At 42.8% G+C, this 11,761-nt stretch overlaps 1 protein-coding gene across 1 annotated transcript in view; it reads left to right on the forward strand.

Annotated features, from left to right (window-relative positions):
* The window catches only part of Lrguk (leucine rich repeats and guanylate kinase domain containing), a 107,968-nt gene extending 97,855 nt beyond the window's left edge, over positions 1–10,113 (forward strand). Inside the window, exons 17-20 of the mRNA XM_052721854.1 lie at positions 3,358–3,446; positions 5,256–5,381; positions 7,850–7,995; positions 9,383–10,113. Of these exons, the coding sequence (XP_052577814.1) occupies positions 3,358–3,446; positions 5,256–5,381; positions 7,850–7,995; positions 9,383–9,513 (492 nt within the window). The 3' untranslated portion in view covers positions 9,514–10,113. The remainder of the gene's footprint in view (positions 1–3,357; positions 3,447–5,255; positions 5,382–7,849; positions 7,996–9,382) is intronic.
* The last annotated feature ends 1,648 nt before the right edge of the window (positions 10,114–11,761 follow it).

Consider the following 11,761-nt stretch of genomic DNA (forward strand, 5'->3'; position numbering starts at 1 on the left):
GCCCACTGAGTGTAATTAGAGCTGTTTGTGTGAGTGCTGGTCGGAAGTTACGGTTGCCACGTATTTTTATGTGGAGGCTGTGGGAGATCCAAAATTTGCTTTGGGACTTGGAGTGGGGAGCAGTTAGCTCAGAGACTAAGCACTGCCTGGCATGTGAGCCTGAGATTTTATCCCCAGCACCTCAAAATAAAAACAAAAATGAAACCCATGTTGACATATCACAGGGAGGAGTTATCTGCCCAGTTATGACATAGTTTACATCAAGAATTAAATGATCAAAATCAGAAAAGGAGCACAGGAGAAGTTACAGCGGTAAATGTTTGAGAACGATTCATTAGGGCAAAGGAATAATGATTTTACACGACACTGAATGAAAAAGAAGCCAGCAAGGCTCCTTCAAAAGGCTCAGTGGCTAAGGGCACGTGCTGCACAAACCCGGGGGCCTAAGCTCAGGCTATGGAATTCTTGGGAATATGGAAGGAGAGACCATTGGCTGGGACTCACTCTGATCAGCACATCGCTGGGCTCCAGGGAAGCCTCTTGTGGCAGTAGACGGTAATTAACACAGAGACCCACAACTGGAGGACATGCAGAGAGTGAGAGACTTTGGAGCCCTCAATCCTGAAGGGGGTATCCTCATCAAACCTATCCTCTCAAGGCTCAGGGAACTACGTTGATGAGAAGGCTGAACAACTGTATTAGCCAGAGCTGGTAGATAAGCACAAAGAAACAGCATCTTCCAGACACAACAGGGCTGGTGCACATAGGAACTCACACAGTCTGTGACAGCACACACAGGACCTGCACAGGTTCCGGCTGGACAAAACCCCAGCACAGAGAAGGGGACACAAAGTCCCACCCCAACCAAGAAGCTGTTTGGCCTTAATACCTGCTGGCAAAGGGAAAATCCGTTTTCTCCAAAGGAGCATCCCTGGGTGTATGGACCACACTCAGGGCAGGCCCCAGGCCCAGGAGAAACTGGCCAACACAAAATGGACTCAAGTGTTTTTTATGTGCTTCCTTTTATGTTGTTGTATTTTTTGTCTTATTTTTTGTTTTGATTTTAAGTTTTGTGGTATTTTGAGAGAGATTAAAAACCATGAAGTTGGATGGGTAGGGAGGTGGGGGGAGCTGGGAGAAGTTGAAGGAGGGAAAAGAATATGATCAGAATATACTATATACTATATAAAAAACTTTTTAAATAAAAAATATGGAAAGGGAAACAACTCCACAAAGTCTTTCAACTTCCACACCCCTTTCAAGTGGCATATACATACACAACAACAATAATGTAAAACCTAAGTGGTAAATAAATAACCCTAAAAACAAAATATTCACAGTTTGCTAGAGTATAGACAGTTGTACTCTGTTTTGCTAGTGTATAGTTCTTTTATTTCACTGTGATGCTATGAGATGCATTTTTGGAGTTATTGGCAGATTTTACTTGGTGAGGTTTGAATAGAGCTTGTTTCTTCCTTTCTCATCTTGCTACGGCCTCCTTCGGCCTCTCAACACACATTTCCTTCTCTTCCTGCCTTTCCAAGAGACACAGAGCGCACGCCAGAGAAAGAGGAAATGCTCTTGGTAAACCAGTACCCATCAGAGAGCCTGTGTTCAGTGAGCTCATGATAACACCCATGAGTCAGGCCCTAAGACTAATTTTAAATACAAACACTTAACCTCAACTTTATCGAGACAGGAGCAGTTGACAGCAAGTTCCACTCGAGATAATTTTAAAAAGGGGAATATCATCCATTCTGTTGTACAGTAAAGATAATTATTGAGCCTCTGCTTTGTGCTGTGTGCAGGGCATACAGTAGTGATGTAATGACCCAAGGGATATCTGGTCTCGGGATGTGCCAGCTGAAACATGCTGATTCTGACATTAGTGCACTTATAATAAAAACACATTTTTTAGAATCACATCAGTGTCATTCTCAAAAAAATTTAATTGTAAAAAAAAATTCTCCGCCAAGACATTAAACACTTGAGCCCCTCCCAGTTCCCAAGGCTTACTACTGTAACCAACCATAGCTTGTACCCTGGCATGCTTGTTTGCCATTGTTCCCAGAGTTTTAAGTGAAAGCCGATTTACAGTGGGGATCTTGTCATGAAATGGGAAACCAAGCATCTAGGCTTACTTCAGATTAGGTTATTGTAAGAAATGATTAATGTACTTCAAATGCATTTGCTGTTAAAGTACATGCTATAGTACACTTCTTCCTAAATAATAGTCTTTTATGTAAAACAAATAAGCACTTGCTAAGTTTTGTTTGGTAAAGGGAGAACTTTATATCTGGGAGTGGAAAGTGGGGTGATCCAGTAGTTGAATGGTTGCTAATCAGGTCACATTCCCTGGTGGTGAGGACAAGGGAGAGCTGGCCAGCTGACCAACCCTGGAACTACCCAGGCCCAGAACCAGGGTTAAGAATTGGCACACCCCAATATCCACCCCATCTGTAATCTGCTGGAGCACGTGAAGGGACTGGTCCTGCTGACCCAAAGCTGCAGGATCTCCACTACAAAGGGCAGTAATAGGATATCCAAGAGGAGTACCAGTGAGGGTCCAGTATCAGTAGTGTAGCAGAAACCGGAGGCCTCAAACCAGACCATTGACTCTTTGCAATGAACACTTGCAAGTAAAGATATATGGACAAAAGGGTTTACTGAGTAACTCACTGTGTCACATTGCAGCTTCCTTGATGAGATCTCTCCCCTCCCCCTTTTTTTCTTTTCTTTTTTTTTCTCTTAAATTTCATTGGGGAGGGGGCTGCAAGGACAGAGGGCAGATACACAGGGATGGGAAATTAATGGGATGAAGATGTATGATACGAAAGACACAAAGAATAAATAAAAAGGAAGTTTTTAAAAATGTCATATTATGGGCTTGGATATGGCTCGGTTGGTAGAGTGTTTGCCTCGCATGCAGAAAGCCCTGGCATGAAACGGGCATGGAGGCACACACCTATAATCCCAGAACTGAGAGATGGAAAAAGGATCAGATGTTCAAGGTCATCTTTGACTATATAGTGAGTTTGAGACCAGGCTAAGATACATGAAATCCTGTCTCTGAATAAATAAATAAAAGTAAATTACAAGTTAAAGACCTTGACATTATTATTGGTCAAATAAAATTTCCCTATTACATTTTAGTGTCTGAAAAGTATTTGGCTTATTTATAAAATTTGTTTCTGTCTTTCCACTAAATAAATATCAGTTGTTTTTTATGCCTATCTGCCCTGCCCCCTTTTTCCCTTCGTGTATTTGGAAATCTCTAGTAAGGAGAAAATGATTATGGCAATTTTAATCATCTGACATCTTTTCCACATTAATTTTCTGATCATGTATCTTGCCTAGGAAAGAGATTCTCTCCAAAGGCAGCATGAGACAGCCCGGCAGGCACTCATGGGAAAGACGCCCCGTGGTCACACACTCCTGTTTCAAAGGTAGTGATTTATCACACTGGCCAATGCCCGAGCCATCTTAGATTGATGTTCCAGTGTCTGCGTATGCCAAATGAACCCTCCATCATCAATATAGGCAGAGATCTCTGCACCCAAATGGATGCTTGTGGTTCATATTAAACTCTGTCTGAAAGCTGTAGATCTTCATTTATGTATTATTGTTTAAAGAGGCACACTATGCCTGTAGCTACTGGAATTGCTGGTTTTTTCCTGACTGAAAACAAAGTGACATTGCTAGTCGTGTTTGAATGTAAGTGTCCACCCGTACCAAGGCTGTTCATGACTGAAGGTTAGTTACATCCTGTTGAGTTCCCTGTACTTGTCTGTCAGTGTTGGCCAAACAATGGTCATTATTTGTGGGGTTTTTCGTTCAGTTCCCCTTTCCATACTAAGCCATAAATCCCAGAAGTGTGAGGGCCACAGTGTCTTTATTAATCCATGGATTTTCGGTCCTGAGTATAAAATGTTTTACTTAGTGCCTGCCACATAGTGAGAGCATCATAGATATTACTGGTTGTGACTCTTATTGTTCAATTAATTACTATGTATGAAAAGGCACACTCAGCCTTGTTAGGTAAAACTCAAAATAACCAGATCATGAGATGGTTATATATTTCTTGTTATTTTCTCATTAATGTCATGGGTTTCAGTGTTATGAATTCTACTATGTGACCTTTTAGAATATTTGAGTAATGACCATGTCTTGGCCTTTTGGCTGAAATCAAGTGTAGAATGTTTGAGTAATAAAATGGAGAAAGTCCCAGGTTTTTTTAAATTGCTAAGATCAATAACCAAATCTCAAATACAGCATTCAAAAATGCTTTTCAGGGAAGTTAAGAATGCAAAGACCCAGGAAGCTGAATCTTAAAAGCCATTTGAAGTTTTCTCTGTGTTGCCTCTTTTATCTGTGATACATGTTGGAATCTTTAGTCAGTATAAATGAAATTAAACTTTTGTCTATTTGTTATAACATCAAAGAAAGTATAATTAATTTTCTCCACATTAGGTTATCTTTGGGTAGTCCTATTCAAAATACAAGGCTGTATTTATATATAAAGTTCTGCTGGGGGTTTGGGCAGGTGGTAGCCAGAAGATAGTGCCCCCACTGCATCGGAAGCCATTACACCCATGATCAGAGGGCCTAAGTAGTTTTAAATATGGTCCAAATGGACCATCACAGACAGGTGGATGCTGGGAACTTATGTGCATTTCAATGGAGTTTGGTTGCTATGTACAAAGCATCTCCAGCAAGGCCGAGGTGAATGCAGCAGGGTTTATGCCTAGTTAATGATTATTTTTCTTGCAAGGCAATCTGAGGGAGCAAGCATATAAATCCTACACATTTGAATAGATGAAAAACAATATTTCATAACTAGTATTTAATTCAGAATATAATATTAGAATTTTCAGAAATGTTTTACTTGGGGACCATTTCAAAGAATTAGATTATAAATGAAATAGGGAAATATCTATTTCAATTTTTCTAGCAATTGGTATATTGCTATATGGTTAGACCTAAATGGACTAGGGCTATAATGGAGTACACACAATTTGCAAGAGAGGTAATTTGCCAATATCAGTAGTTTAATGGATGAGGAATGTTTCCAACAATATATGTGCATTTCACCTTCAAGTTGGGCTGCAACGATGCCACCATCCAGGGCAAGTTCTGAAGTGAGCGATTTCAAGTAGATTCCATTGGCATTTGTAGTTCTGTGGATACAACGGTCACTGTTTAGATTTTGAACGTGTACATACTTGACAGCACTATAGAATTCTTTCTGCTTGCAGGGGTCCGGTACCAATACCTACTGTCAGTGGCCTGCAGTATTTTACAACATTAGAGGAAATACAGAAAAATTTTGAGCTCTGTGAAGATCACACTAAAATCCCCTTTGGACCCTACCCTGAAATGAGGTTAGTTGGACTGGAACAGTTATTTTCTGTAGGTTTGTTACAATGGTGGTTTTCATCTGCAAGCTTCAGAGAAATTCTGAAACTGTGCAGCAGGCAGGTCCGCCTGTCGCCGTGATGCGCGAGGAGCAGATCCTGCAGTGAGCACGTGGCACAGTGGGAACTTCCTTGCATTTTGAGGGAGGGACACAATAAGGCAGAGCAGGTGGAGACAGTCCATCCAGCAGCAGATGAAACCAGAACCCGACAGTGCTGCAAGTATCCCTTCTGGTGGAGCAGAGGGTGATAGCCTGCAGTCTCGTCCTGCTGTGACTCAGCTGTGACCTTGACTCCTGGCTTACCTTTGTCCCTGTCCAGTATTTAATGTGGTTCTCATGGTTTCCACTGATTCTGAAGTCATCCAACAGCTTTTCAATAACATCCTCTTTAATATCAAAGTGAGCCAGATCGGTACCTGTAATTTGCAGCTAACATCCCTGACTAGTGAATGCATCATCGACTGGTGGCTGACATTTAAAAGGCCATTTCAAGGTCCTAATGTTCTAATATGTCAAAAGGCAGTACAAATGCTGCATTGGACAGGTTGCATCAGATTTTATTTAGAGAGGGCTAGGGAGGTGGTCTAGTGGGTAAAGTGCCTGCCACACAGGCATGAGGACCTGAATTTGGATCGCCAGCACCCAAACCTGGGCACAGCAGTACACATCTGTAATCTCACAGCTGAGAAGACACAAGCAAAAGGAGCCCTGGGCTTTGGGGGCCAGGCGGTCTTGCTGAATACGTTTGGTGAGAGACCCTGTCCAAAAAAAAAAAAAAAAAAAAAAGGGGAGGAACAATTGAAGAAGACATCCAGTGTCAACATCAACTTCTGGTCTCCACATGCGCACACACACACACACACACACACACACACACACACACACACACACACACACGTTTTTAAAAAGAGTTAAATGTCGTTAAGGGCCGGCAAGATGGCTCAGCAGGCAAAGCTCTTGTTGTGAAAGCCTGATGACCTGAGTTTGACCCTCAGAACCCCCAGAAAGGTGAAAGGTGGAAAACAACCCCACAAAGTTGCCCTCTGACTTCCACATAAGCTTTGCGGCTCATGCATGCACGCCCATGTGCTCTCTCTCTCTCACACACTCAAACATGAATTTGAATGTTACTAAACGGCTGTTGGAGAGCTGAAAAAATATAGATGAGGAGACAGAAAATGTTTTGATTACTTAGGAACATTCAAGATTAATAAGGAGTCCGCACAAAGTGATTTGAAAAAGTACTGACGTCCTTAAGGAGTAAGAAAGCCAAGTTGCACCCCGTTTACAAAGGGAGTGGGCTTGGGGCTGATGAATGCATGAGAGGGACAGCGCTCAATCTTGCTTGTAATTGGAAAGCAGTTTCAAGTAATGGAGCACTTCCTGCTCGGCGAGTTAACAAAGCCTCTTATTAATTATTCTTAAAGCAGAGCAAAGACAGAGATGCTGTGAGAGGGCCTCGATTTTGTTGGGGAAAAAGAAATCTTCAGCCTCTTGAAAGTCAGCTGGAAATCGTCTTAGTTTGCCTCTTTGTCCCTGTGGTAACCCACGGACAAAAGGCAACTCGGGAAGGAAGGAGAGGGCTTCCGTCGGCCTCACGTCCAGGTGGCAGTCCCTGGCTGAAGGAGGGCAGGGCAGGAGCCTGGACACAGACAGGAGCTGAAGCAGAAGCCATGGAAGGGTACCGCTCACAGGCTTGCTCCCCATGGCTGGCCAGATTGCTTTCTTATACAGCCCAGGACCACCAGCCCAAGGATGGCCCTGCCCTCAGTGGACATCAGTCCTTAATCAAGAAATTGCCCCCATAGACATGCCACATGCCAATCCGATGGAGACAAATTGCAGTTCCCTTTTCACAGGTGACTCTAGTTGGTGTCCACTAACCAGCACAGATGCATACGCCAGAATCCTAAAAACTGTATTTACTATGGGGCCAGTTATCTCACGTGTGGGAGCTGATACTGTCTTCATCTATTGAGGCTGCTATCAAAACACTATGGATTGATATTATATAAAAACATAAACTTACTTCTCATACCCACATACCCATATGGACACACCTGCATATGCACACACACAAACACACACACGAATTCAAAACAACCGCACTTGTTTCTGAACTCCTAGACATAGGCTCTACACTTGCTCATCTTGTTTTACACACCTGCAGTTACATCCATGCTTCACCCTTTGCAGGCCCTGCATTATGCTTGCACAATGGATAAGGAGTGTTTGCTGTTACATACAGTACTTAGTGCACATGAAGCCAGGTCACCTGCCGCAGACCCTGCTTAGAACTGGGTCAGTGGAGGTACATTTGTCAACTACTGACCTTACTTGACAAAAGTAACCCATAAAGTCGTGGGTGTAAATTTTATGACCATTAGGAGTTTTGAATCTCAAAACCATCTTCATTTTTCATGTTTTCTTTAGCAAGGATCCCTATATTTCTATGAGATACTCTACATTATTTCACGCTTGTCCGTGGGCCAAAGAAATTCCTTTTCAACTCCCAGAGGGAGGGGCTTCTTCACGGCCAGGATCAGCAGCAAGTGACGAAGTAGACCGGGCTTTAAAAGGTATGCATCGTTCTATGTGAGGTCTCTATATACTACCATAATTATGCGTCTCACTCTTCTGCCCCTACCCAATGATTAGAAGGTACATGACCGTTTCAAGTCAGAGGCTCCTTAAGTTTTCTGCCTTACTGTTACAGATGAGAAACAGAGCTCTGAATGGCTGGAAGTTCACCCTTGGGCACTTAGTAACTTAGAGTAGAAGCCACTAGGATGCTTACCTGGGTCTGGGCCAGAAAACATGGGGACATCTGTGGTGACTCCGTCTAGTAAAAGCGAAGGGAAGCACAGAGTGTTTCTCCAGTCTCCTGTGTAGGAGGGGGTTGGTTGGCGGGATTCTGACGGGTCCAGGGTTGAAGGAGCTAGCCCAGTCTTCCCCTTCACTCTCTCTCTTGCTCTTAACACACATGTGAGTGTGCAAATTCATGCAAAGACAGAGTGGCCATTGCCCTTTCCCCCAAGGGCTGTGTGGCCATGTTCACCAGTAACACTGAGTAAAGCCCTTAAGCAGTGTGAAGAAACTCAAGGGCTACAGGTAAGAATGGGAAGGCCCCAAAGTCAGGATGGAAGGGGGCACTTCCTGAGTCACTGATACAGGAATGCTTAAGTTGGCAGAATTCCCTAGAACCTGGAGGGTAGGAAGGAAGGAACTACGTACAGCCCCGGGAGATGTTCTGCCTGGGGACAGAAAGGGAATGCTCTGCTTGAACCCCTGCTCATGAGTAATTAGAGGATCTCAAAAGAACTTAGAGGTCATAGCTTGCTTGGCCATGAGGACACAGTGGCTGGTGTTACCAAAAGGAAGGAAAGACTAAGGCAGGGACCTGCCAATCAAAAGCAGACATCTTCATCTCCGAGTCCATCCGGGAAGGAGAGGAAAGACTAGGCCGGCTGACTGCTCTCATCTCCCTCTCCCCTCTAGCTCCCGACCTGTCCCCTTCCCAAATCCATGACTTTGGTTTTGTTTTGTGATGTGGTTAGTTTAACCAGAACCATTTGTGTGATCGATGGATTGGAACTATCCATTGGAGCCTGGTAGAGCCTATGGACCACAACTGAAGGTGGTGACTCTCCTCCTTTCCTGGTTCTGTCAGTAGGAAATAGTTCCAAGAAAATCTTAAAAGACTTAAAATACATAAAAATTTTAAAAACCAACTGTGGTAGATCCCTTACCTCACATGCACAATGCCCTCATTTAACCCCCAGTGCCGCCTCCTCTTCCCAAAAGCTTCTGGTCACTGGGCAATTCTATACCATCCTGTCCAACTGTGTGCATGAGATGTCTGCCTCCGGCCTGATCTTAGGGTGGTGGTGAAGGAATTCTAAACTTATTTTCTTCTATTTCAAGGGATTCATGGCATGTACTATCTTTTCTTTTGATGTTTTACAGTGATGCACATACCAACATCTGCACAGGAAAAACTATTTACCCAGCACAAAAAATTCTCTGCAGCTCCAATAAGTAACCCGGGTGCCAACACCAAACCTACCCTTCCTCCAATACCACATGGCCGCAGATAGACCGGCACTGTGAGCACTGATCTTTGCAAATAGACCAGCACTACTGACATGTGATCTAAACATGAAAAATGGAAACCTTGTTCTAACAAAGTCCAGTCCTTCCTTCCATCTTATACAGCCGTGGATCTCAGCTATTTCTCATGTGACCAACTCATGACTGAAGAAAGAGTCTAAATCTCTCCATCAATTTAAATTGTGATTCTCTGAAGAGCATCTTTTGTTTATTATTTTTTGTTTGCGATGTTACTTATTCTTAACTTGAAAAATGTCGTTTGAGTTTTTCTCTTCCCCCAACCGATTTCCCCAGCTGCTTCCTGTTCTGAGATCTAAGATACCAAAATCTCCCAACATTTTTTCATTTTATGTACAGTGTGACCTTTGAGTATATCCAACTGGGGTTGTATGGTTCAGATTTTCATGACTATGATGATGCACTCAAAATATTAATTTTTTTATTCTAATTATGAAAACATGGTAGAACACCATTTACCTTGTGACTAACATGGTATCAACTGTACCTCTCAAAAGAATTAATCAATATAATTTGGGAAGCTCTTTAGTACCACTAATGAATAAAAATATCATAATTCTTTTATTTCACCCTTTCCTGACTAACTAGGTACCGCTTGTTATTAGAAATATTTTAAACAACTTTCATTATCCTTGTGATTTCACTCCATGGTTTTTGCAGGAAAAATAATATTGAGTACTTAAAGCTGGTTGTCAGTTAATATGTGCCCACAAGGCTATCCTCACTACGAAAATGTCAAAATACATCCTTCTGGATTGGTAAGTGGTCTTTTTGCCATGTGTTGATGACCAGTGGGACCAAAACCCTTTGCATAATACTGTGGTTATTGTTGATTATTTTTATTATCTGATGACATCCCCATCTTAAAACATTAGCTCTGCCAATAACCTTCTCCAAAACAGAAACTCAATGATTTACCATTGGTTCCCTTCTTCTATCTGCTTTAATTTACTACAAACTGGAGCAGATTAAACTCTCTTTTAGTTAGCTTTCAGCCACTGTGACAAAATACCTGAGGTAAACTTTTAGAGGAGGAAGGATTTGTTTTGATTTCCATTCCACACCGTGGTTATCTGGTTCCACTGTTTTTGCCCTGAGGCAAGACAGAATTCTGCTGGTGCTTGAGCAAAGGAAGTTGTTCACCTCAAGGTCACCAGCAAGCAGAGAGAAGGGAAAGGCCCAGGGACAAGATACAGTCTTGAAGAGTATTCTTCCAAGGACCTAATCCTTTCTACTAAGTCTTACCTACTAAGTGTCTATCACTTTCTGATAGCCTATCAAATTACTAACCCACAGATGAGATCAGAACCCTGAGAGATCTTGTGGAAAGCCAGCACTGACCTTTCTCCACAGAGTTGGAACCAGCCATGTGGAAATCCTCCTCACCTCATCCAGGATGATGCTGAGGTACATGAGGGGACCTACCTCTTCCTGGGGTGCTGGGAAGATGCTACACATTGATTAAAAAAATCATCATTGCTGGGTGGTGGTGGTGCACGCCTTTAATCCCAGCACTCTGAAGGCAAAAGCAGGAGGATCTCAATGAGTTCAAGGCTAGCCTGGTCTACAAATCGAGTTCCAGAATAGCCAGGGCTGTTACACAGAGAAACCCTGCCTTGAAAAACAAAAACAAACAAACAAACAAATCACTGTCAGTGCTAATGGTAAGATCCATAAGTTCATGTTATAAGCACTCCTTCTGATGTTCATCTTTCTGTAATGAAAGATATTGATTGGGGGAGGATCAATTTTAGTCCACAATTGGCAATTTGGCAACTGCTGTACTCTCCCTTACTATCCTGCCTGCCTTGAACAAGACCGTCCGTACACAGATACCTTGAGGAAACTCCACAATAATCACAGCTGCTTGCTCTGGCTCCTCAAGGTCCATCCCTGGTCAGCACTGCCTCAGTTGGCACTGGACTTCCTGCTATTGCAAAACTTGATGACTTTAGATGCTGTTATAACCATTTTCACCCGGGCCAAGGGAGAGAACTTGCTGTTTGACAGTATCCGCTTATTCACAAAGGCGGAACCTTGTCCATCTCATCTCGTCTCAGTCGGCTCCACATCCTAGCACTTCTGCATTGGGGGTTAAGTTCCTGGCATGTCTGACCATAGCACATGGTAAGTAAGATTACTTAAGCTTAAACCCTAAAGTGAAGGAAACTTAACCTTTATTCCCTAGTCCATTTGGAACAATCACAGTTCATCTGA

The sequence above is a fragment of the Peromyscus californicus genome, unplaced genomic scaffold (assembly GCF_007827085.1).
Source record: "Peromyscus californicus insignis strain IS unplaced genomic scaffold, ASM782708v3 Scaffold_6__1_contigs__length_162567912, whole genome shotgun sequence".
Lineage (NCBI taxonomy): Eukaryota > Metazoa > Chordata > Mammalia > Rodentia > Cricetidae > Peromyscus > Peromyscus californicus.